The sequence below is a fragment of the Scophthalmus maximus genome, chromosome 2, assembly GCF_022379125.1.
Source record: "Scophthalmus maximus strain ysfricsl-2021 chromosome 2, ASM2237912v1, whole genome shotgun sequence".
Lineage (NCBI taxonomy): Eukaryota > Metazoa > Chordata > Actinopteri > Pleuronectiformes > Scophthalmidae > Scophthalmus > Scophthalmus maximus.
This window is the reverse complement of record NC_061516.1, coordinates 5,011,442-5,039,385: the sequence shown is the minus strand read 5'-3', so window position 1 is coordinate 5,039,385 and position 27,944 is coordinate 5,011,442. Positions and strand designations below refer to the sequence as shown.

The 27,944-nt window shown below is 41.7% G+C and overlaps 1 protein-coding gene across 3 annotated transcripts; it reads right to left on the bottom strand.

Annotated features, from left to right (window-relative positions):
- Nucleotides 1-140: 140 nt before the first annotated feature.
- On the bottom strand, nt 141-27,818 carry xrcc4 (X-ray repair complementing defective repair in Chinese hamster cells 4). Of its 3 annotated transcripts, none has more exons than XM_035626210.2 (8): nt 27,684-27,818; nt 23,266-23,409; nt 20,948-21,138; nt 15,802-15,968; nt 14,463-14,594; nt 13,472-13,626; nt 8,822-8,963; nt 141-636 (listed from the first exon to the last, which is right to left on the bottom strand). In XM_035626210.2, exons 2-8 carry the CDS (start codon nt 23,405-23,407, stop codon nt 534-536), a joined length of 1,032 nt encoding a protein of 343 aa, XP_035482103.1. In that variant the 5' UTR covers nt 23,408-23,409; nt 27,684-27,818; the 3' UTR covers nt 141-533. The 3 variants fall into 3 exon arrangements, with proteins under 3 accessions (XP_035482103.1, XP_035482104.1, XP_035482105.1); XM_035626211.2 differs by lacking the exon at nt 27,684-27,818 and adding an exon at nt 24,315-25,486; XM_035626212.2 differs by lacking the exon at nt 141-636 and adding an exon at nt 3,577-6,003.
- Between the last annotated feature and the right edge of the window lie 126 nt (nt 27,819-27,944).

The following is a 27,944-nucleotide window of genomic DNA, read 5'->3' as shown; positions in this document are numbered from 1 at the left end:
AAAGTGATCGGATGTCAATATGTCCTCAATGCGTCTTGGGCGTGTTCTGATCCCAGGGTTTCAAGAAACTGATTTTGACATGGAAAAATTTTAAGATATGGTAGATAAATACAATTAATGAAAATACATGAATGACTTTGTCATTTAAAAATCCTACTTACATGGATTTATTGGTACAAATATTCACGTAACAAACTTGCAAATATGTAGAACATATTCAATTCAGTACCTCATACATCTTCAAAATACATTATGATTCTGCAAAACAGACAGGTGACGAATGAAAGGAATGGCTGAATGGATGGAGCAACTGAATGCAGAGGTTTGATGACAGTGATGTGAATCCTTCTTTACACTTGAGTCTACAGTCACCAGATCTCAACACAAACTGAATTTATGATTCTGTGTGTGTGTTCTAATAGTAACTAGCTAGCTTACATCCGGTATAAAAAAAAATAGCAAACCTTTACCAATATATATACATCACAGGTGTAATCTTTTTTATTTGTACAGTGCAGTCTGGAAGTGACGGGTCAAAAGTCGTCAAACAGATCCTCTGCTGCTGAACTTGCTGCCGCAGCATCTGCAGAGCGCTGGGGAGGCAGCTGCTTACTGGATCCTGCAGGGGAGTCGCTCCTGTGTACACACACACACACACACACACACACACACACACACACACACACACACACACACACACACACACACACACACACACACACACACACACACACACACACACACACACACACACACACACACACACACACACACACACACACACACACACACACACACAGGTCAGTGGGCTAATGAGGCCGGTTTACAGGAGAGTTTTCCTGTTGAGACGGGAAGTGTATCATGTGGCCCATAGTGAGCAAGACTAGAAACACATGGGCCACTTTATACCTTTGTGTAGATAAATGGATCTGTGTGTGTGTGTGTGTGTGTGTGTGTGTGTGTGTGTAATAGTGGCGCAGCAGCTCCCCCACCTTAAGTGGTTTACATCAAATACTAGACTTGACTACCTGTGCACTTTACCGCATATAGAGGCTTGTGTTGTTTTCAGGTCTGTGCTGTATTGTGTCCTCGATATACAGTCTATGGTATCGTAGTGTGAGCTGAATGTCGCATCGTGGGATTTTTAAGAGCGAGAAAACTGAATTCCATAGATACAGAGGATGAGAGGATGAGGATCAAAGATGCACAGTGGGTAGCAGAGAAACGAGGACAAGGGGGGGGGGGGGGGGGGGGGGGGGGGTGCATGTTAAGATGTCTCATGCATGTACAGTGAATATGAAACTAAAGCCAGGTGCTGGTTAGCTTAGCTCAGAGACTGAATACAGAGGAGAGCAGCCAGCATCAACTCCAGTGTTGGTTTGTGAAGAATGCAAATTTTAACAAATATTGTTACTTGTGAAAGGTGTCTCGCCACCTGATTCTCAAGCTCCCATCAGCTCTAAAGAGCGTTTCAGCATCTTTTAACTCACTGTTTTGTTTTTACAGAAACTGTGTTGAACTCATCGCTCTCACAAATCCAGTCTTCCTGCCAGAACAGTAGCTATTTTCAGACAAATATCAGTAAAAAAAGCCACTGTCCACTTCCTGCTCAGCAGCAAACAGCAGACAGACACAGTCAGAGAGGAGCTGGTGAACATAGTGGAGCCTTTAGCAGCTTAAGAACCATATATTTCCCTCAGGAGGTGGTGGAGACCACACATGCTGATAAAAGAGAGCCTTAGGGGATTGTCAAAATGGAGATTTCCTAGCTTTGTTCATAATAAGTAAGTACGTTAAAAGGGTCAAAACGGTTCGCTCTGGCGTCTTCTGCCACGGCCAAGCCATGCAACACGTGTTTGAGGAGGTGGTTGGTTGTCTCCTGCCGTCCACAACATGTTACCTGTGGTTGCCCCGGCCGTGCGTCACTCAGAAAACAGTCGGAAAATGAGAAGAGAGGCTCATGAATATTAATTAGACAGGCCAAAAGTGCCCTGTTCTTAGCAGGGCTCCTGAGGGAGGAGCTATAAAACATATTGAGATGGTTTTGGGTACTTAATACCACAAATATATCTTCTTAAGTGTATCAAAACTTCAAATAAAACACCAGAAAGGTGTAAAATATGGGACCTTTAAATCCATCAGGTGCAAAATTAGGCATTGCAATGCACTACAAACATAGTACATGCTACAACACAGAAGATATCAGCTGAAGATAACTTTGCACTATGTCACAAGACCTTACGAATGTGGATACGTGCGCTCATTTTTTAAGTCTATGGTAGGAAGCAATCAAGACCAAGGATTTAGGGGACCAGAGTAGATACCTCTCTTCTCCGGCTGTAAACCATCGAACATAGTTCTGTTCTCGCCTTTCACCTGAAAAACCTGAATCCAAGGCGACCTGAGGACCACCCACAAACCCAGATGAGCACCATGAGCTTTAAGTCTGATAAGAGTACACGAGATGGCTGCTTCCAAACCAGCCTCACTGAAACGATGAGGACCTGAACCGGAATGAGAAGAAAAGGCCAGTGTGAGAAAGTATAAGAGAGGCCCAGAGCTTGTTTGAATCATTTCCAACTGTATGGCAAAGAGCACTGCACTGCTGGAACCAGTTAACGGGAAATAAGAGATGTGCTCACTGCAGAGGGGAAGCTGTTCCATGCTGCCACAGAGGACCACCGGAGACTTCAATACATGACAGAGGGCTACGTGACGAGATTGGCTTCAACCCCGAGAGGTGAGGTTAAGCTCAGGGATTGGGCACGCAGGAGCCCCCACTGGAGCTGGAGTGGTGACATACCAGAGCTGCAACATGGACTCCAATCATGTACTGGTTTGTGGCTTACAACACTAAACAGAGGTTCACTTTCGACCAGGCTGGGTAGAGGGATAAGTTTTGTATAAATGAATAAGAAGTTATACCCCCAAACCTACCGCTTGGATGAGAGGTGAAACTCAGGAAACTGGTGGCTATGTACCGTTATTTACAACTATTCACAGGAGTTGGTTTATTGAAATAAGCCTTAGGCCAGGTGCCATTATTACACTGCAGCAAAAGGGGACAAGACGATGTAATTAAAAGACCGTCAGTCAAAGTTCGAATGAAGGAAAATGAATGTACTGAAGTGCCGAAAGCTTGGTGACGGAGAGTACACTATGTTTGTTTCTTGTACACATGATGATGTCGTCATCTGTCACCATTTTTCCAGTGTGCTGAGTGAAAGCTTGATAGAAATTTAAGTCATGTGATTTTTGTACGTCATCACTTCTGTTTCTGTTTCCACTACACTTTACTATTTATCCATACACCAACTACTCCACATCTACAATAAGTAAAAAAGTGATGCAATGCTGTAATATCGTGACCAAATATTGTAGCACTAGAATGATACTGGCTATAGCCAGAGTATAAGCGGTTGGCATGAAGGCTACAACACATTAAATGGCCCTAGATGCAGATGTAGAAGCTACATCACCAGGTTTCTTTTTTATGAGGACCTGCAGATGAACTACCTAACAAAGTTAATACACAGAGCACACTAAAAATTGTTCAGTGAGGTCTGGAGGGACAGATTTTGACATTTTCAATGCACTTTTAAGAAAAAATGATTCAACTAATTCAACAGCTCAGTCAGATTGTGTTAAGAGCCACATCATACAACAACAACAACCTATAAGAACTGCGCTGATCGCAGTGTAAGGCAAAATGCAAATGCACAGATAACACTCTACCAGTCCCGTGTCTTGCAGTGATTATCTGTCATGGCTAGGAGCGAGGTTTGATAGTTCACAGAACCAGCCCCCATGAGAAGGAGGAAGAGTGTTTCTTCTCATTTCTTTTCATGGCAAAAACTGTCCTTACAACACTTGGATCTGAAGGACGCACGAACAGGAAGTACAGTGAGCCAAAAAGGTTAATCTGAGCATCAGAGCAACCAGGTGTTTAATAATAGACCAAGAAGTCTTCCAACTCATACGACGAACTATGTCGTACAAGGAAAAAACGACCAAATCGACCGTTACCTAACCATAGCGCCTCTATCGTTGAAAGGAAGTACGCCACATACTTTTCGCCTCAGAGTATTGTGGGGTTTTATTTGCCTTACCGACACATGATTAATGAGCTTGTGAAGGTAAGCATCATGGTTGGGGGTTAGGGTGCCATAAAAAAGGGGATCAGCACAATAACTTTACAGAATAAAAGAAAATCCATTTGAAATGCATAAACTTGACGGACTCACCAGGTCCACCGATGACCTCTAGCAGCCGCGTACATAACTACCGCTAGAGGTCTGCGGTCTTTAAAATGAACACATACGTCGCAATACGTAGCTTGAACAAATGACCTATCCGGTAATTTTTTAGTGGAGAACAGGCTCTTATAAACTCAACACTTGGCTTGTTTCCTAGTGATGTTTTAACACTTGTTTTGTTAAATTAATGAATAGTTCAACATTTTGGGAAATACACTTTTTGTCCTGTCAAAGAATGAGATGAACAGATGGATATAAGTCTCATGTCTGAGTGTCAGGACATGGATTTCTTAGCTCAACATAAAAATAGGAAGCCAGGGGAAACCGCTAGCCTGGCTCCATCCCACGATTTAAAACACACCTATTTACACGCAGAAATGTTTAAATGATGAACATACGCTACATCTGTCGGCCCCGAGTTAGAAGCAAGGAAGTGTATTTCCAAAACTGTTGAGCAATCCCTGTAATTAGTCATCGTTGTCTTCTGTTCATGTGGACTTAATTTAATTCTATGCCGACCCCCCTAATTTTCAGCTCTTCCACCTCCTCCTCTTCTCAGTGGACGACCTACATGTAGAAACATATGGAGGTAACACGGGAAGGTGAATGAGTTGAGGAGTGATGGAGATGGCCAAAAACAATAGCTGGGAGTAGTACTGCCAACAGTTCAAGCCCCCCACGTTAACCACCTCAGACAAAGACCTCTCTTTTGCAGGCAGTGTTGGTCAGCTCAGGGGGGTGGGGGGTGGGCAGCTTCTGCAGCGATCAAACATCCAACCGCAGCTGCTCATCGGCTCACTGCTGCTTCTTGTTGGTAATGAGCCGGTAATGGGCACCAGTACCCACTACAGTCAGCAGCTGGGGATAGATGGCACGACTTACGGCCATCTGCATGTGGCACAGTTGCTGGAGCTCTGAGGAGCTTGGACACGGTACCAGTACAGGCCCACTGTTGGGCAACTAGAGACAATGTTAGATTGAGACATGTCTATGGAAGACTTTCTAAATGGCCGCATCCAAAAAAGAAAACTGGCAAATGTGAGACACAGGCACAAGATCAGTAGTATTGTGGGGTTTTGGATGTGCGGCAGCAGTTCTTCAGAAGCTGTGTGATAGTCTGACTCAGCAACTATAGACACAACAGAGAGGAGAAAAGAAGAAAGTTTTACTTTGAGACCAGTGGCTGACTTTGGCTCCCCACTTCACATCCAAGACCCCCCCTAGAATTCCCCCTTGCTGCACTGTGCTCGGACCCGAGAATAACGGTATTCACAGAGGTCCAAGAAATGAACGGCTTGGTTAACCAAACTATAAAAAAAACACATTTTCATATGTAATGCAGTAAAGCAGTTTGTCGACATAAACTGACAAAAATAACAATATTCTAACAACCAGCCATAAAAAGCAACACACAACGTGGAACACTCACACACAAAAGATGAGCTTTCACCCAGCATTGTTGTACAATTTGTGCCCCACAGTTTCTTCACCAAACAGTCTTGTGCTCAGTTAAGCAGTCTGTTTTTGGGCGCTGCTATTTACCATGCATTTTCTGTCACATTTATGCATTTTCATACACTGCAGGAAGAGTCAGTAGAAATGAAGGGTCAAGTGTCTTGCCCAAGGACACATTGACAAGCAGACTAGGGGAGGCGATGATCGAACCGCCGATGTTCGGGTTAGTGGACAACAGTCACTACCTCCTGAGCCACAGCCGCCCTATGTTGTTCCATATGATATAGGCAAACTGTTAAAATAAAGGAAAAAAAAAAAAGTGAATTAGGCATGTTTCCTTTAACTGATTTTGCACAAATAAATTAGGCTGCATAGTGTTGTCAGAAGTTTGAGGTATAGGTTACGTTCCATGTAACCACCTCAAGCAAGCATAAAACTTGAAGCTATTGTAATAAATGTCAAAAGACTATCTCTTTAACAGGAAGTCATTCCGGTGATTCCTCTACACAGCATGCTTTTGTATAATCCAAATTGGGACACAGATATATCACTGCATGGACAAATAAAACCAAAACGATTGGCATTAAGAGACACCACTTGAGTTTAGTGAGAAAATATATAAATAATATATTAATAATAAACCCTTTTGTATTCCACTCAAAGTGCGTTGGATTGAACTACAAAGACCATACCATGAACATAAGACGACATGTGAAGCAGCTTCCTGATGTTTTCCACACAATCATTAGTGGAGCTGTGCATTCACATAAAAATCCACGGTGGAAAACTAAATCTGTCTCCTGAGGCTCAGTCTTCAGCAGTCGTCTCATCCCCAGCTGTCCTGCCAACAGCCACGGCAGCATGTGTTTGTGTGGTTAAAGAGATAAAACAGACACTCCGATAGAAGAGACAGAATCTTGAAGCGGTTGAAGCCCAGCGGCAGGAGTCATAAACCTGCGGGACAACTCTGTCCCTGTATCGCCAATAAACTGCTGAGAGCTGAATTTGATATTCCCCCCTTAGAGGAATGCAGTAAATGTGATAACGCCCTAAAGGTGTACAGCTGGACTCTCTTTGGACCTAACAGAAGGCGACACGAGGAGCGGAGCCTGGAACAAGGTCAAACTGATGGTCAACCAAAACAACAAACTCTTTTTCGACACTTATTTTCATAAATCCTCCTCTCTTCTCCTCTGAGTTCAGTGAGCAAGGGCACTTGTTGATTTCTGTTCAGCCCTGCAGTCATCTTTTGCAAAACATGTCACATACTGTATATGTAGCCAAGTGTGTGGTGACATGTTTAGTCTTGGTAATGAAAACTGCCTCTGACCTCTGGAGCTACAGTCCACCTCACACTACCCAGCACACTGTCTACCATCGGGGCTCTAAGGTTATGTCATCACCTATCCAAAGAGGAAAAAAAATATAAAAAATGCATGTACTTTTAGTTATAATTTCTGATTTCACTTTAATCCGTATGGTTTGCATAATATGGATTTACCTGAATGAGTAAATCGAGTCAAGCTTTGATGATCTGTACCCTTGACCAGCATCAATCTGACTGGACAGTGCTGACCTTGTAGCTGGTGAGTCCAGAGCGGAGGAGGCCATTACAGAGTAGCTTATCCAGTTAAACAATTCCGCAGGAGCATAAAGTATAAAGTGCAACTGCGGCTTTGGCTCAGGAGGTAGAGACGGCTGTCCACCAACTCCAAGGTCTGCATTCCGATCCCAGCTTCCCCTAGTCCGCATGCCAATGTGTGTTTGGACAGATGATGGCGCAACTATAGCTTTTGAATAACCTGAGCAGTGTTTGCCACAGAATTCGATCCAATCTATGGCGGTAGCTGAGGGAGGGTGGTGATGGTGATTCGTATGACTGCTCTGTGAATGCCATCTTGTACTCCTGATGCACAGAGATGGCAGGTCTGCCTGCCTGCTCAGAACTGTGTGCTTGTTGTTACAATGCTGAGGACAAATTTGTAGTTTGGCAGAACGGTTGTAACACGGCCCCTCAGAACCGTGGCTCTACTCCACGCTCAACACTAGCGCAGACTATGGTTCCAAATGACGTCTCCAGCGCAAGATGGCTTGATCTTTGTGCAGTGGAAGGAAATGGAGAACCACCGTCCATCTTTGTATACAGTCGCTTGTGTTAGCAGTAGTAGTTCTTGCTTCAGCACGGTTCTACTGAATGTTGATACAGGTTTGTTTTGCCAGAGTCCTCTGTATTGACAACCCCACTGCGTCAACACAGTGGCCCCTCTCCATTCAAATTAATGAGGGGGCCACAAAGTTGCCCCTGAATGCAAACGTAACTTTCTCCGGGTATGCACTCATCATCAGCATCAAAAAAATGTTAAACCTATAAGTGTGTGTGTTTTTATGTACACGTACCTCCTGTGAAACACACACTTTGCTGCATGGCTCTCCACATTCCTTCATACATTTACGTCACTGATTGTTTTGTGGTCAATCAGTGGTTTACAACCAAATACTGCTATTTGAAGGATATTAGATCTGCTGCCCATTTAGCCTTGTGTATACTTCACGCACAGCCCAACAGCAATTTGGTGGGTTGGGGGGATGCAGTAATCTCCAACTATGCGAAGGTTGCTGACGATCCCCGACACAGAACCTTTATGATGTTTGATTTTCCCGTTCAAGAGAAGGCAGGGTTGAGGGGTGTGGGAGAAGAGGGAGAGGAAGGGAGGGGGTGAAGGCAAAGGAAAGATGAGACAGAGGGAAGGATTTGACAAAGAAAATGAGGAAGCGTCCTTAAGCATGAAGCAGTTGTGTCCAGGTGGACACAATCATCTCTATCTCTTGTGATTTTTGCTCCACAATAAAAGAGGGACGTATGTTTTAACTTGTAACAATAAAGTGCATTTAAATAGATTCAAGGATAACTGTATGAAGAGTTTATGAGCTGCAGGGCCAGTTAACTGCTCTAGAAAAGACATTAACTGACATCATAAAGCAGGAGACAGTTATGTTGAAGAAACTACTTTTCACACATTGTCAAAACAAAATGACTGCAGCGCACACACTCAGCAAGAAACATGTGAATGACATTATATGGTTGTAATGCATGGCAGACAGACTCGTACCTCTTTCTGTGGGAGGTCTGTGGGTTCGGTCTTTTAATCGCCTGGTCCGAGGCCCCAAGGTGACGAAAGCGCCTCTTGCGACAGGGGGCCACGTCTGTGATGTCCTTCAGGCTGTCATCCAGTGGGCTCGGGGTAGAGGAGTCTGTGGAGAGCATGAAGCAGTCAGGGGTTTCTGCATAAAGCAGTACACTCAAAAAGAGACTAATGTATAAAATGTAATTGAATCACGCTGACATCATCGCAGAGTTGATCTTGTAATCACTATCTAAGATCGCGACACTTCTATCTGCTTCTGTCCCTGATTCATAGACACAGATGGGAAAACCTGAAAAAATCAGCAAAAGGAATTCAAATTGAGTAATAACATATCTGCAGCATAATTCAAGACCATTGCCAATTATTTGCTAAATGACGTTAATTGTGTGTTAATTCATGATCTGCTTTGAGCTATATTTTGATTAATGCGTGGTTCTATGAATGACAGTGTAGGCCGTTTGCTTGGTCCTGAAATGTCTCAACACCTAATGGATATGGATTTACATTACATTTTGTACAGACAGTCATGTCCTCTTTCTGTCCCAACACACCAAGCTTGGCCCATAGTCTTTCTGTAAAAAAATTTCAGTTTCAATGAAATGATCAGGTTTATTTTCTCTTTTCTTTACAAATCATCATTCAGAGCAACAGAAGACTGTTTCATCCCAAGTACAACTCGGTCCATGACAGTTAATCTGATGTGGAAAATCAGTGGAACATCAAATAATGCCTTTATTCCACCAATTACTGAGACACATTTGAAGATTATTATTATTATAGGTCTGCTCTTATCTCAGAGGAGACCTTTTTGGCCCTGTTCAGACCTGGTATCAACACCCATCCTAAGTGAACCCATCACAAGTGGACAGCTCTCAGTACATCAGACACAAAACATGCATCATTTCTGTTCACAAAGACCAAATTATATTGTTTTTAGCCAATGTGACTATATAGATGTGTCTAATGTCAGTGTTTATTGGGTTGTGTGTGTGTGTGTGTGTGTGTGTGTGTGTGTTATCGTGTCGTGACCCTACAACACGGCCACAACCGTAGCTCTTTTCTCTCTTTACGTTCTCCAAGTGCTTGCTCATCGTGGGAACTGCTGGGTTTCTCTGTAATATTGTCTCGACCTCAATATGTAAATTGCCTTGGGATAATGTACGTATGATATGGTGCTATGCAAATAAAATTGAACAACAACAAACAAAATAAATGTCGGGTTGTTTTGCTGAATGAAAAGTCAGCGGATCATCGAGGTTGTTACACTTCATCCTGAGGGGAACATGAATATCTATTTCCTCACAAACCATTTGGTTTAATGAGATAGAAACATTTTACTTAAAGTCAACATTTTTATAACCTACAATCAGTATGAAAACATTAGATTATTGGAAAAATTATACAAATTTTAAATGTTTACTAGTGTACAGTAATTGTCGACAAAAACAATTCTGTGTTTTGCTGACTTGTCATTCATTATCTGTTTAAAACAGTGGCATCCAGTTGTGTCCATTTAGACTTGTTGATAAATACATTAGCACTCAGATCAGCTTATTACTACGATATAATGTGTTGTAAACCACCTTTTACATATTCTGACAATACTGTGTACAGTAAATGCTGAATAGGGGCACTACAGTGTGTTACTGTTGAGATATTTCAGTAAAAACCCAAACATCTAGCTCATGGCAGTTATTGCCCAAAGGAACTAAGATACGTAGAAAATAGTTTATTAGTGGGACCATTGAAAGCTTTTTACCACATCACACACACACACACCCGTGGCTTCAATGGAACTGTTCTGTTGTGTGGATCAAAACAGAGACACTCAGTGACGCCTTTCTCACCAGTAGCAGCAGAATCTACGCATAATGTAACACACACCACAAACACAAGCCAAAGCCCCAAATTTACTCCTGCTCCCTCCCCTCTTCTCCCGTCCCCCTACCTGTTGGCAATAACTGGCAACATGTGGCCATCTGAGTAATTGTCATAGCTACAGAAACAACACAAGTCCTGCAAGCTCTTCCCTTTAAGAGGCAGGGGAAGTCCCAGGAAACGGGAGCATGCACGTCACCCAAAAATTAAAAAAAAAAACACGACATGGCTGTGGACGATTGAATATGTGAGAAAGTGGAAAAATCTGCTGAGAGGAGGGGGAAAAAAACTCTCAGTTTCATGATAGGTAACTTATGCTTTGCTCACATCCATCTTACTTAAAACACACCTACACCTCATACATCCATCCTCCTGCTGACGGCACATTAATCCCGTCCAGGCCACGTGGGAGCAGAAGTGTAAAGGTTTGATGTAAGTGTTAACGTCAGCGTCTGAAGCCGATTGTTTTTTAAAGGTGTTTAGGGGATGTAGGCGCACAGGCCCACTACTCTGCATTACGCAACTCCTCCTCAGTGATGTCATGCTGAGTTTCTGGGCATGAGAAACAACACAGCAGATTTAAAAAAATAAATAAAAAAAACTCAGTTCCCATGACAACAGCTCCAAAAAATATCATACTCAGTCATATTTTAATTCCAAATGGGAACATTTTTCATGTGGAAAACACTTATCATTCCCATATTTTTTTCTTTTCTTGACAACTTTACAGCACTAACTTTAGGTGTTTTGAAGAAAGACATGTTACTGCGGCGCTCTCAGTCACGCCCCAAACAGTGACATCCCAGCAAGCGTTTCCCACCAGCCGTCACAGTCAGAACGCCTGCAACTGCCATTTTTCATCTATGCGATTCAATGTTGACAAAACTAAGTGCTGTCTGTGGATTGTCCGTTAATACTCTTGACTGAAAACTCTATGTAACTGTCATGATGTCAACTTAGACACACCAATACAGAGACAAGGTCATGACTGTCAAAACTTTGGTCTGGATCTACGGTTACTGGAAAAGTCCCCCCCCCCTCTTAAGGAATCTTGACATTAATAGAAACTGTGAGGTAATATAGAGAATTCTTACTTTACTAACTCAATCCCTACTGACGTTAGCATGACAGGAGGGTTAATCTGAGAAATAAGCTGCTGTTGTTAAGATCAAATTCTAATATTTATAGTCTTGGCTTATCAATGACTAAATCAATCCACAGATGGTGAAACTCCAAAAACATTATGTTGGAAAGAAGCCCTGGCAAAGAGACACATTAAGACACAACAAGAGACTCAGTCTTTAAAAGACATGTCACTACAGAGAGCAGGCCGGGCTTCTTTATGTTCCACTGACCTTTGTTTCACAACGACATAATAACAGATTTAGGGCCCGACCGATTTATCGGTTGGACGATTTAATCGGCTGATATGGGCCTATCGGAGAAACATCTATCGGCGTATATGTTCACTGATATGCGCCGATGTGAGACATTTTTTTTAAATGCAGATTTGTGATGTGATTTATGAATGGCTTCATATGCCGACAGTAGAGCGGTGTCATCACGTGAGTTTCTGCTGTAACCATTTTTATGAAATACAGGGAAGTTAATAAACAATGACCCCATCATTTCCCTTTTCAAAATAACTCTAAATCGTTAACACTGCTCCCGACAACTTTGTCAGCTGAGTGGAAGCTAGTCGGTGGGCATCTTAGCCCATTCTACCTATAACGGTACATTATACACATTAATAGAAGTGTAACTAACGGTAACGTGACATGTATTCACACCAAACCGTTTTGTCCGGGTCTCGCAGTTTGGCACGCTCCTCCAACCGAACACTTCCAGTGGTCGCATTTACAAAAGTCAAAATCGAAAAGTCTGGTTTTCCACGTTGAACGTCTCCCTTGAACGTCCATAGCAGAGGCCCTGCCGCTGTTCATGTCTCGACTCGGCAGCAGCGAGCCATGGCTTACCGTTAACATTGTACATTACCAGCGAAATATTGCGAAAGATGTTGTTATGTTTTGATAAGCAAAAAAAAGCGTTTCTGATTGGAGTTCAGTCCATTGAAATAATGGTTCGGAAACAGAACAAAGCTGTAGCTTGAATCTCTTGGCTCGCTTGTTAGAGAAGAGAATACCTGGTTTAGCAGAGAGCAGTGGTGGAATGTAACCAAGTATATTTACTCAAGTACTGTACTTTAGTACGATACAATTTAGAGGTACGTGTACTTGAGTATTCCCATGGCATTTTCTGCTACTTTATACTTCCACTCCACTAAATTTCGGAGGGAAGTATTGTGCTTTTAACTCCACCGCATTTATTTCACAGCTATAGTTACTAGTTACTTTTCAGATCAATATCTTATACGTAAAATATATGATATATATAAAGAATATCGGCCAATTTATCAATATTAAAAAAATGTACTTTTAAATATAGTTTTTGTTTGTTTTTCAAAGTATATTTTTTTGTTTTGTTTTTTTCCTTTTTGACAGTCTCACATCCGTTACGCGTTTCTGAATGGCTCCAATGTTGAATTTCCATTAAGTTGAAAAATCGACCGAAAGAAGCTTTTACAGGATTTTGTTTGGTGTGAGTGAGGAGCCTGGTTGCGGCAGAGGAAATGGTTTGTTTTGATGAGTCACATGTGAGAGGTTAATGGGGGTCAGACGTGATGCAAAGTTTGAGCAGAAACAGGAGTGTTGGTGGAGTCACTGGCAGAGATCTTACCCCTGGATTGTAACGTCGTGGCAGGGGTCCCTTTCACTTCCTCTGGCTCCTCGTCAGTGCTCCCTCCATATTCATCCTCCTCAGTCTCCTCCTCGTCCTCACCTGCTGTTTGGTCGGATTTTACTGAATCCTTATTTTTCTGTCCCTCTGAACTCCTACAACAGAGACCAGAGTCAGCACATGATTCTTTCATGGCTACAACATGAAACACAAGAGCCAAAAAATATCAACCAAGACTGAATAAAACAAAGTGCAGGTCACAAGATTTTCACAAGAGAGATGAATCGGAGGATTGCAGTAGTTCAGGAAATAGGAAATTAGGAAAGACACTTGAGCTGAGTTTATTGAGCAACTTCTTTTTTTCCCCCAGATTTATTACTCTGCCAGTGAAGCTTTTGAAACATAGACCCTCTCCACCTCCTTAGCCACAACCTTTAGTCGTTTTTAACTTTTTCAGGGATTGTTCATTTTAAATCTCAGTGCAGCTGAACACACAACACGGCTGTTGTCATGAACCTGGATTCATGGCGATTTTAGATTTGACACTGTGATTATAAATCAAGGATTTGAGTGACTGCTGGTAAAAATGGAAAGTTCACGGGGAGCGGGGAGCATGTCCATGGCTCGACAGACGACCTCGCCAAGAAATATTGCTTTTCTCAGGCAGACGTCTGTCCCACGTCTTACCAGATGTTAGCTGTGATGCAGTTTTGACGTTTTACTGAAAAGAGGGCGATAATAGTTCCGTTTTCACAGCGTTTAGATATACAGAGGGTTTTAGAGAAACAGCGTGGTATTGCAATAATGCAAAAGCAAATCAGTTGACCAGGATATATACAAATTTGAATGCTTGATGTAGACTGTGTAGTTGATGTAGTTTTAGTGTTTAAGTTAAAACAGGGCTGACACCAGTTGGACGTCATTTCAAGTGTAAAGATGAAAGTAGTGAAACTGTCGGACTGTAACATCTAGTTAATGTGAGTTGGTGAACCTGGATTCCTGCAGGCGTGAGACGGTCTCCTGCAGACTGCGGATCTTTGCTTTCTTCTCGTTCAGGACGAGGACAAACCGAGAGAAGAGCTCTGCCTCCAGTGCCTCTTTCCCACCAGCGTATCGCTTCATTCTTAGAAATACAGAAACAGACAAACACACACTTAATCATTTTTTTTTTCTTTATAGCTTTTATAGCATACTGTTGATGCATAGGGGAGTCGAGGGGCTGAGTACAAACACAGCCATGACTCATAGGGGGCGAGCAGCACTGGACATCACGGCACCAGAGCCTGATTGATTATATGTGTTGGTTTTAATTGAATGTTTACATTCTCTACTGTTTTAATTCATTAATACATCCTGCATGTTTTATTGATAATTTGTAATCAGTTAGAGAGAAATTTCAGATATTGATTGACAAAATTACATGGTGCCATCCATTAATTAACATCATTAATATTTTTCATAAGATTTCAATTAAGGTGAAATGGCATACTACTTTAGTAGTAAATAAAATTAAGCTTCTCTTAAGTTACAAATTACAGAAAAAGATGTTTTAGTCCTAAAAACACATCAGTCCTTGCAGAACAAACAATTAAAAGCACCTTAATGCATCACAGTTAATTTATCTATCCACAAATGTGGCCCAAGTAAACCTGAATACCTGAACAATGACCAAGATATCAATAGTTTATTTTGATTCATATTTTAGACCGACAAACCAAAATCCCAACCTTAATACCAATATCAAATCTGCTTGATTTGTGAATAAATGAATTAATGACACATTCAAACATCACAGGGCCCCTCTGACTTTGACCCCAGGTGGGATGGAGCCTGGTTTCTCACACACACACGTTATGTGTTATTCTTTTGTAGTGTGCTGAGTAGTGTTTCTTCAGGTCTTCGTGTATAGATTTGTGACTTCATGAAAATGGGGCCATGAATCAAAACGTGTGGAGAACTGAACTTCGAACTGAGTTATTATTATTTGACCATGTATCTTCTAATTTTCTTTTTAATTCCTAAAGACAAAATTTGAGTATAACTCAACATAACAGAGAGAGAGAGAGAGAGAGAGAGAGGTTTAAGAATGAACTGACGTGAAGGGGTAAAACTCAAGTTAAGTAACAGTACATCCAGTTATCCAGCTGCAAATCAGCATTTAATGTCATAAATATGACATTAATGTTTTAACATGTACTGTACTCTTACAGTAACCCTAACCCAACCAAGGAAACTTTTCAGATGTTGAAAAACCACCCCACCCAGCCCTGCCTAGTTCTGGTTTTGGTTCTGAGCAGATCGAAACTGTGGTGTGTTCTGTGTGCGTTTACTCTGCAGTGATGCGTTGGTGTTCTTGTCTCAGTTTTCGGTTCTCCTCCTCAATGTTCTGGTTCTGGTGCTCCAGTGTATTTCCCCACTGCAGACTGTGAATCAGTAACTCCCTCACAGGCTCCGCTGGCTCTTGGACAGACTGCAACAAAACAGAACCCAGCCTGAACTGGAAAAGGGGAATAGCAATGAAAGAAAGATCAGAAAACTCAGAAACTTTAGAGGTCACTACATGTCTTAGTCTGAAAAATCATATATCCTTTTCAAGGTTTTCTCTGTTGCCCACAGATTTTGGCCACATGGCAGATACAGTATCTGTGTATGAATGGACATGGTTAAAAAACACATCAGTGGGAAATTATGAGACTAAGCAATGTCAAGCAGAAGTTACCGATGATGGAAATCAAAAAACAGATCATATGAATTAATTTTCTTTTCTTTTCCTCTCCACCACCCACTGGACCGACAGCAGAGCTCCTGATCCAAAAGACCCATTCAGCTTTGCTGTCACCGTTACAGGAAATCTTTCCTGCCACAAGCAATTAGTCTGTGCAACACCTCACCTCTGTCTGACAGACACACCCTAGGCTCTGTGTTTAACACAAATCCTGGCACATTTGCAACTTCATGTTAACATGTTGTTACTATGGACATTACTAGTAACTGATTGCACATACTTGCACTAATCTAGCACATACTTGCACTAAACTAGCACTAAACCTACAGTTTTCAAGATCTATTTGCATTTTATCTTCATAATAAGAATGTACTTAATTTGTATAGAATAATATTGCATGGAATGCAACTGGTGACAAAGTTTTCCCTCAAATATGTTTGTGCATAGATAAGAGGCAGAACAGCGCCCATCACCCTGACCTCTACGGCCATCCCCTCTCGAAATAACTGACACTTTACAGGGGGGGTGAGACGCAGCTGTGTGTCTGTATGGACTGGATTAGAGAGTTAGAGCCAGTTAAAATACTGCTCAAATGCCTCTTCTTAGGTCATCTAGCACACAACACTAGGTGTTGCCTCATCATATATTACAGTCTTGAGTCAGTATAAACTCTTAACAGTTGCAGTTGTACCTGAAACAGAAATTTCAGCTGACACCTGATGGCTCCTATTTGGGATCTGGGTTGTAAAGCTTGTGGTCAGAGCTCAATGTTGTGGCCCGGTCTGAGACAGCATGTTGGCTGGACAGTGTTGATGTAGGCAAAGGTTTCTCATGTTGTCATAGAGACACTACTGTTTCAATAGCTGCTTCTGACTCACCGCTTCACGCTGATTAACTACTGGACACTTTTATTTAGGGAGAAAGCCCCAAGTGCAACTCCACCTATTCTAAATTTACTGCAGTGTTAATACAGAGCTGGTGAATGTTAAAGACATTAATATGCACACAGGCTTCTAATAAAAGTACAGAGACTGCCACGTTGGAGCTCAGGTTTGAACTTGTCAAGCTGAACTCAGGAGTCCAAACGTAAGAGAACAGGAGGACACGGTACTCTGGCTTTGTGACGAGGACACCAGTAGTTCAGCTATGGTGATTACACTGTCACTATCCCTGGACTAAGTTTAAAGGCCCCCTCTGTTGTTTCGTACCTTTAAAATGTCTGACATTGAGTATAGGGACTTGTGTCTGAGCACATGTTGTCACTATAGAGGTGTTTTCACATTCCTCTCGCATCCAAGCTAATTACATACGTCATGTACGTCATGTACCAGATACAAACTGAATTTAGTGACCAAGTAAATGTTGTAAAACAAAAGTGCAAACATTAGTCAGTACGCAGAGCATGCTGGGTAAAACTGGTGGAGTAAGAACACTCAGTTTCTCTCTCCTTTTTTTTGATTGCTTGCATATGGACATTTTCACATTTAGTTTTGATTTCCTGGAAATAAGCAGCTTTTTTGTTTTGATTCTTCAGTTTGGCTTTGGTCATAGATGCTTATAAATAATTAACAGTCAAATGTTTCAAAAAAAAATGTTAGCCTTGACAACTACACAACAGCAACACTTTCTCACCACCTCGGTAGCTTTTTTTACAAGGTCAGCACGACAGGGTGAAAACTGAACTTGCAGTGAAAGATGTAGAGCTGCAACAGTTAATCGATTAATCGATTAGTAAATGACTACTAAATGAAGTGCCAACTATTTTGATAATTGATTAATTGCTTCAAGTAGTTTTTATTGGAAAACACAGTCAAATTCTCTGATTTCAGCTTCTTAAATGTGAATATATTCTGGTTTCTTTGCTCATCTATGACAACAAACTAAATATCTTTGGTGTGTTTGAAAACCACGATCGTCATTTTTCACCATTTTACGACATTTCACAGACAAAACAACTAATCGATTTAATCGAGAAAATAACCGACAGATTAATCAATTATGAAAATAATCGTTTGTTGCAGCCCGAGAAAGATGTAAATGAAAGCCATATAAAAAAGGTTGTATGGGAGAAGAGAAAAGTAAGAATGAGATGCAGGGTTTTAATTATGCAAATTAACACAATAACCTAACTCATTTATCTATATTGGTTTGGTTTGCATGTTGAAATACGGAAAGATGAGGAGCAGCACGGTCAAAATTCAGCAGAGGCAAACTGGTGCTGTTACTGCTGAGATGCAGATGGAGCCCGTCGAGCAGCTAAAGGCTCCAACTTGACTCGTAAGTTACTCATTGGTTCATTATGTTACACGTCGCCAACCGCTTGCTCATTGTGGGAACTGTTGGGTTTTAAGGTCTGTTGTGATCTGGTGCAATACAAATTAGATTAGATTAGATTAGTTTCAACTTTATTGTCATTGCACAAAGTACAGGTACTTAGACAACGAAATGCAGTTTAGCATCTAACCAGAAGTGCAAAAAGGCAGTGAAGTGCAAAGTATGTGCATATGTACAGGAATATCTAAATAAATACAATAGGTTTAGCAGCAGACAGCAGTAGGTAGTGCAAATAGATCAGTATAAATAAAGTGCAGTTGACAGTATAAGTGATGGAAACAATGAATACACTATGAATGAGAGGTATATATACATATAAGATGAATACGCTATAAGGGATAAATACAGTGCTAAACAGATATGCTCCACAGCGATTTCATGGAGCAGATCACAGCAATGTTAGAGAATGTTGGTTGTGACTACATTGGGCGTTTTTTTTGGCTGGCTATCATGGACACGGGTTCAATTCACAACATTCAGTTGTGCTTGTCGTTGTGTTTTTCAGGAGCCACTTTCACCGGGCTTCGTATTCGCCATACCTTGCTGAGAACACGTGGGGGGGTAGGGGGGTGGGGTGCTGTCGCTGAGAGACGCTGGTGCTCTTGGAAGACATATAGTGGCAGTGTATTCCTTAACATTTAGATAACCTTTAAGAATACAAAATATCCCTCTGAATAGTGTGAATTACTTTTGTGAAACTACCTCAAAATTGTACTTTATTTCAGTATGAGAGTAAATGTACTCAGTTACATTCCACCACTAAGAACCTGAAGAAGTATTCCTAGCAGTGGTCTCTAATCTTGTTCATCACAAGATGGAAAATGCACTGTAATGGGTTTACACATTCACCGTGACCATCTGAGTTTTGGATCAGTTGTGGGAAAAAAGCCTTAACCTTTAAATTATTAACGTCAGTGGATCCCAAAAAAAGGAAACATTTGTGAAACACAAAACAACATTAATACCACATGTCCCACTCATCACGGAGAGACACGGTGTACACATTACGCAGGGAACATGCTGACAAACTGCATGAGCACAAACACACACGTGTGGTATGCTCAGCCCCGCAGGTAACACCTGTACATGTGTGTGTGAGTCCCTGCTGGTGTTTTGCAGCGGTGGACAGGGGCTGGGATTACAGGGGAACGGATGGGCATTAGACCCGAAGCCTTTCATTATGACTGAGCTTCATGGCAGATGAACTTTTATGATGATAAGAGAAACCCTCCCATGACACATCACAGCACACTTCTGTAGAAACTCAAAAAGATTCATTTCCCCTTTACTGCGAAAGACACACTAACATTTCCATTCTGTCATAACTACCATGGCAACAAAGGTATTGTACCAACACCGTGAATGAGTGTGTTCACACGTGACCCGTGATCAGGGATTATTCAGTGAATTGCAGAACACTTTCAAGGTTGGTTAAGTTTCTTCAGTGACTGCTGTCACATAACAAAGGTTTCCCAACAACATCAATGTTCCCAGATCAGATCAGATCAGCAAAATGCTTTAATCAAGTCAAAATCAAATCAGTTTAAAACCCCAAATACTCTGTTTACCATCACAGCGTACTGTAGCTGCGTTCAGACATGCACTGAAGTCCGGACATTGTCCTGAACTCCTATTTGTGAGAACGCAACTGTCCGCACATGTTGCTCCGGACATTCTGTGGACTTTCTCCTGCCAGCCCCTAAATATGATCTCCGGAGAGTCTCATAGTGAGCTGCCCATGTGAGAATCCGGAGAATTCCTGAGCGAGCGCGTGGGCGTTTCGGCGACTGTAAACAAAGGGGTTACCCTGCTCAGAATTCAGCCTAAAAGATTCCAATAATCTGATAACAGAATGCATCTCTGTAGTTATTATTCTACTGGATGTGTTAAATGACAGCCCGTCTGTGGCAAGGTAACACTGTAACCGTCGCACGGAGCCACAGCACAACTCAAGTTTCTAGAAAAACATTTCCAGCTGAAGGTGTGGGGCAGAATCCCCCTTTCACACCATTCATCACTTCCTCGGTTCAGTCAAGAAATCAAAACAAGCCCCTTTCTCTGGAGCTTTTAAACATCCGTGGTAGATGAGGGTGCCCCATTATCTACAGTCAACGCAGCACTGACGTCATGTGAAAGATCAACAGTCGGCTCTGAACGTGGCTCTAATGTCAACAATCATCTCCATATTTTACCGATGTTGCAAAGTGAAAACACTCGACGGCTCTTTAAATTAACCTCGTGACTCATCAGTGGGGCAGAGAGATTTAAATAAACACACTTACACACAGAAATGTCTGAAACACGTCTCGCCAAAGTGTGATGTGCTCATTCATCAACTCCTGCGGTTATCTGTGCATCTGAGATACTAAAAGAGGAACGATTTTGCTGCGTCAGAGGTGTGTTTGCGTGGCACTCACTGAGATGTCCTTCTGCACCTTCTCATACGCCAGTGTCACAGCGGAGCTGTGGCTCGGTGGAGACGGCGTCAGGGCGAAGCAGTAGGTAGTGGTGCTCTCTGTCCCGGTCAGCGCCTGCTGGAGGTCATCGATGTACCTCTCCTTCTGCATCTCCATCTCTTCTGCCTCCTCGCACACCGCTGCCTCGCTCACTCCACCGAGAACACAAAACACAATGAGGGTGATCCTGGATTACCCTGCTCCGAATTCAGTGTTGCTGCAGCAAAGGGAAAACACAATACAGCAGAAAGAAAAATGCAACATCTGACAAAAGGTGTCTTTACTAGTTTCAAACAGACGCAGCTGTCTTTTTCCCCCTAATGTTAAAGAGCCCGACGGATATATCTGTTGGCCGATAATATCAGCCAGTATGAGCCTTTCACAGACATATCGGTATCGGACAAAATTTTAAGAGACCGACCGATATTTTCGGCCAACTTATTTGAGATGTTTACATTTTATGCAAAATAAATGTTTTTTATAAGTTCTATGTATGTGGTTGTATTTGTATTTTCAATTTATGATGAAGTTCATGGTTAAACTTAAATATTAAGCCTTAATTAAATGTCTTGATAAAGACATTTTAGGAATCATTGACCGATTCAAAGAATAAATAAATATATATATATATATATATATATATATATATATATATATATATATATTTATATATATATATTTATCGGCCGATGTATCGGTATCTGGAATCTTGTACTCTCATATATCGATATTGGCATCGCCCTATTATTAACCTCCGCAAAGGAGTTTATGTTTTCAGTATAGCTGCAACAGTAAATCGATTAGTAATCGATTACTAAATTAATCGCCAACTATTTTGATAATCAATTAATCGGTTCAAGTAGTTTTTATGTTTTTATCCAATTTCTCTGATTTCACAGAACCAGGATCATTAAGGGAAATTAGCCGTAATGTCATCTTTTGTCTCACTGGTCTGGCTACTTGTATTGGCCCTTTTAATATTATGGTATAGACAGTGTTACACATCATTGTTTTAGTGTGATCTAATTGGCCCTGTCCTCGAGTTCTTGCAGACTCACACTGGTACACACTGATGACGTGATCAATTGTTATTCATACATTTATGTTGTTTAAACTCCAGCTAGCTCTGTTTGTCTCTGAGTAAATGGTCCACATTTATATCTTGTTTATCATGTTTCATAGAGCTGATGTTTGCTTTGTATCGGTCTAATATCACCCATTCATACAGCTTTGTCTATCATTCACACAGCTTTCACACACAGGCATCGAGGTATTTTGGAGTGTCTTGCTCAAAGAAACTTTGACTTTTTGGAGGAGCCAGGATTTCGCACCGTTGCCTTTTTGATTAGTGGACAACCAACTCCACCTCCTGAGTCACAGGTGCCCAAGGAACGAGGACAAGAGCCTTCATATCTTCTCCCTCCTCTGACTGGAACATGCTCACTTCAGACAGAACTTTAGGAAACTCTCAGACGTTCTAACTTAATTCTTTGTTTTGATTATGTGGTTTTATAGTGACCAATGGTAAATGGACTGTATTTACATAACACTTCTAGTCTTTTCGACAACCCAAGGTGCTTTACAGTACAAGTTCATAAAGTGCTTCAATAAACAGCGCTTTTCCCTATCACACATAATTCATACACTCCCGATACAGCCGTCAGAGGCAATTTAAGGTACATGGACTGGACAAACCGGGGCTCGAACCATCGACCTTCTGGTTAGTGGACAATCCTCCATCTCCTCCCTGAGCCAATGGCTCTTAAATTATCATTTATCTTTTATCATCCCTTAGTTGTTATTAAATGCCTTGTCATAATCTATAGCTGTTACCGTATCTGTTGGCTCGTTTGCCTTTTGTGATGCTTGATTATTCTCTTTAAAGTTCATCATGAGTTTATTTTTGCAACCTCTTACATTTTTTGTTCAATGTGCAATGTTATACGTGTCCCATTTCCTGAACCTTTGACATGATCTCGTGATATGAATAGATGTTTGCAGCATGTACACGTGCGGGGAAAAAACTGTGGGATCTGAAACAAGCCAGCATGGTTTGCAGAACCTAGTTGAATCCTGATAAATGTACAGGTGAATGGAGCTGTTAGAGCAGGTGAAAAGGTCAACGATGGCGCTCTCTAAAATGAACACAGGTGAGGTGAGGAAGGTGTGTGGTCAAACAGGTGAGGTTGTCCAAGTATCAGGTGCACGTAAATCTGTCAGGTCCGACATATAAAACGTGCGCCAACGTGCTATGAGGTCAAGCTGGGTGAGGTCCTTACCTTGTCCTCTCCAGGCATCCTGGCCATCAGTCAGCAGCAACTGGAACCCCAAGCCCAAACCCCGCCCCCTCCAGTCCACCCGCAGGAAGTAGGTGGAGTCTGGTTGAGAGGAGACGTGGATTTTACGGACTGATGTGGGCATTTCTGCATAGAAAAAAACAAAGCCACACAAAGATCTTTTTAATTTATGATGCCAATTAGCTCCTTAAATAAGACTTTTTTTAGGGGGAGAGGGGTTTACATCCAACAAGGAGCCCATTTATTGGTTGGTTGGTTGGATTGTTTGTTTGTTTTTCAGCAGGATTAAGCAAAAAAACGCTCAACGGATTTCCACAAAACTCGGTTGAGGGTTGACATGTGACCGAGGAAAGATTCCAGTTTGACGCGGATCCAGGAATTTTAAAATCACTTTCTTTAATATTGTCACTTGTGAAGTAGTATATTTTATGACATCTTTCAAATATGCACAGAATTTCCGAGTGGTCCCGACCTGTAGTAGGAGTCACGTAAATTGCCCTGCTGTTAATCAAACCAAGTTTTTCCACTTTCAGGTCGTTCTTTCATCACTTTAAAGCAATTATAAGTATATAAATTAAACTAAATGTATATATACATTTAGTCTAATTATCATACATTTCACCTCATTATGTTAACATAATTCTGTTTAATTCTGCATGTATTCATGTTCCTGTTTAACATTGTTGCGCTATTGCCAGGGGAGTGTTCATCTTTGGCAGTTGGCATGCATGTTGCGCAGGGGCGCACAGGGTTGCAGTTCGTGTCACGCTACCCTTGCCATTCACGTCACCCGACTCAAAGAGAAAATCGGGTCTAGTTGTGTCTTTGCATGTAATCTACTTGCACAAATAATTTGCGTTGCGTCCAGTGTGAACGCACAATTAGACCATTTCTAATCAGATCTGTATTCTTTTGTCAAATGAAAGTCATTGTTAAATAGTTTGTTCCTTCCTGAGGGTATCACTAATGAACATGTCGCTTCAGATTTCCCCCAAAACAGTGAAACACTAAAAGACGGGCCGTGTACACACTTGTGACTGGCAGTGTAAGCCGACGGTCCTGGTTGTTGGAGAGACCTGGTGACCACCTGTCATCACTCCCACAGCTGTTCTTACATCATTTTCCAGGCATCAGGCGCAGTCCGCTGTTCACGTGCCAGCCAACACTTCACCTCCCCTCATCTCGGCTTCCAGCATCCAGCAGAATGACTGAACCTCCTGACTGAGCAGTGACTCTGACATGCTTTGAATTTGTCCGTGCAGCCGCATTCAGCAGGAGGCTGAGATATTGAATTATGATGGGAACGGAAGACATACTGAAGGACCGCAGGGAGAATGGATCCATAAAATATCAGGGACACCATAAGGCTTGGCCACGAGAAACCAAAGAGCCTCCACATGAGAAAACTCACAAGGCCTGCCTGTCGTCAGGGGTTTGAGAGGACTGGTAGCAAAGAATTATGGTTATCAGTTAAAAAGGAGAAGCATCTTTTGACTAGCTCTGTCTGACATCAAGGACTACGGCTACGGACAGAGCCATAAATGCTAAATGATTTAGACCCCTTTTTCATTGCAAAGGATTCAACACCTGTAACAACTACACATGCATTCAGAGAGATGATACACCTGTGGTGAATTTAGTCTTATATATTTTTTTTTTTAAAGTGGCAGAAAATTGTCAAATGGAAGATCAAAAACTAATAGTGTAAGCTCAATAAAGTCTTGATTTATGCCACTGATGAGTTGATGAGCTTCCTGACTACATTGGCTAGGAGTAATAATCATAATAATTATACAATGCCGAATAACTCAGAAAAAAGGCATTCATTATCTGCTCACTTCACTGAAAGATGCAGAGAGCTTGTGCTAGAATGAGAGTTGTGTAATTGTAAACGTTGGTTTTCCTTAGTGCCATTTGGTCACATAATGACCAAAGTGAGCAGGACCCTCGTAAATGGTTAGTCCAGCGCCATGCAACCGTGTTATCACAGCTCCGTAAGCACTGTAATGCACTAATACACAGCCTCTCATTTGGTGTATAAGTACAGGCCGATCGGGCTGAAGCAGTTTGCTGGATACTAATGACTGACCACAGCAGCATGCGTCCTAACACAGCCAGACACATGTTTCTGTAGAGCACAACAGCAGCTCCATCTTTAACAACATCCTTTTCACACCTGCTTCACAACTAAATATATGCGCAGTAAGAGGAGCTTCTCATTTGGACAAAAAATGATACTAGACAAAGTTTTTCTTTGCATTAAAAGTAGCTCTTGTCTGCATCACAGACAGGGGCATAGGGGTTATTATTACTGAGGACGCGTCATCTGTATTTTCTGCGGGAATTTTAGACTTTTAACAAACTTTAACAGACTTTTAACAAACTATTATATATTTATATATTCTTTCTACAGTTTTCTTATCAGCCTCTTTTGGCTGTGGACGACGCTGTCATCTACCTGCTGTAGCGGGGCCAATCGCACCTGGATGGGGTTGGCCGCACTTTGAGAATCACATTCTTTGATTCGACACCATGCAGCCACTGTTAGTGTGCGACATGTGATGGGTGTAGACACGTCCACCATCTCCTGGATCACTGACTACCTGACAGGCAGGCCACAGTTTGTCTGACTGGGCCGTCTTCCGTCTGACATGGTGAGTGGTACAGGAGCTCCACACGGGACTGTGGAAAGTGTTCTGATGATTCTGGTGGTTTGGTGTCTAAGGAATGGACAGGAGGGGGAGTACAGAGCGCTGGTTTGACAGGTTTGTGGAGTGGGGATGGAAGAAATCACCTGCTACTGAACGAGAACAAGACCAGAGAGGTGGTGATCGACTTCAGAAGGAATGGAACGGCTTCGCAGCCTCTATGCATTCTGGGGGAGGAGGTGGAGACGGTGGAGGACTACAGGTACCTGGGTGCCTACATCGAAAGCAGGCTAAACTGGAAGACCAACAGCATGGCTGTGTACAAAGGAAATGAGCAGACTCTACTTCCTGAGGAAGCTGAGATCCTTAAATGTGTGCAGAAGGATGTTGGAAATGTTCTACCAGTCTGTGGCCAGTGTACTGTTCTTCACCAACAGACTTAATGAACTGATAAAGAAAGACATCCATCCATCCATCCATCCATCCATCCAAGAAAGTTTTTTACACATGGTGGATTTTGAATTGGTTGATTATAGTGTTTGCAGGGATGTCAGTCCATCCAGCACGTTGTACAAACTAAAAAATGTTTAAATTTGTATCTGCCCCTCAATTTCCAGAAGTTTCATCAGATTTGGTGGGACTTTCTTTCCAGCCACGAGTCTTCAGTTAAATAGAGCTGCAACAGTTAAACGATTAATTGATTAGTAAACGATTAATACATTTTAATTTAATAAAATGAAGTAGTTTTTAGGGGGGGGAGTCTAAATTCTCTGATTTCAGCTTCTTAAATGTGAATATTTTCTGGTTTATTTGCTCCTCTATGATAGCTCCTCTATCTTTGGTGTGTGGACAACACAAAACATCATTTTGGAAACGCAATCTTAATTTTTCCCAATTTTATGAAATGTTATGGACCAAACAACTGATTGATTAATCAAGAAAATAATCAACAGATTCATTGATTATGAAAATAATCGTTAGTTGCGGCCCTACAGCTAAATCTTAAAGGACCGCAGAAAAGGGAAAATACTACACACTGAGGGTCACCCTTCACATTCTAAAATGGTTCAGTATAAAGTAGTATTCCCTCTTTTGACCATGTTGCTACGCATTTAAGAATAGACTGTGAACCCCTCGGACACATGACTGCTGAAATGTTTTCATGATGTACACTATAATGCACTATCATTTCCTGTGATTAACAATCTGTTCTCTAGATTCTTTCTATTTGACCCAGATAGTGTACACCCCATCTATGTTGAACACTATTTCTTAGTAGTTTGCCACAATTGATCCCAGTAATGTGACTCCACATTAATGCCAGACATTATTATTGCTGTGGCCAAACATGACGCAACTCGTTATATTGTATTTCAGTGGTTCTTCTCCGAAAACTTTTTTTTCACTAACTTCTATATCATGAGATCTTGTGGTTTATTATCAACTGACGCGAGTGGCTACAGGGCTCAGAGAGGCCACAGCCCTTCATATTGTATGTTAGTACATTATTTTTCAGAAATGTGCTGAGGTTGTTTAACAGTTTTGTGTCCTGGGGTTCCTCCTATGTGTTAATCTAAAACGTGTGGTGGCTACACAGACATTTTACAATGTACAAAAAAATGACGGATAGTCCCTGAAGTGACCCCCATCACACACACACACACACACACACACACTGAAGCCTCAACACGTTCACACAAGCGTCCACACGTCCACAGCCACAACCAGGAGCAGAAGCAGTTTCTATCTCACCAACAGCTTCACCGCGTCGCTGCCTCGGTTTGTTTCGCGGAGAAACTCCCACCTTTCGCTTCACCAGCTCCAGCGACTCACAGCGCTTCCGGGAACGATACGTCTTACGTCATCACTATGCGACGGAGCTAAACAACTCTTTTTCATTCAATATTTCAGAATACAAATCTTATGAGCATTAAACATTTCTCATAAAAATACACTTTGAAAACTGAGCAGAATAGTCAGTAGTATAGTGCAATATATATATATATATATATG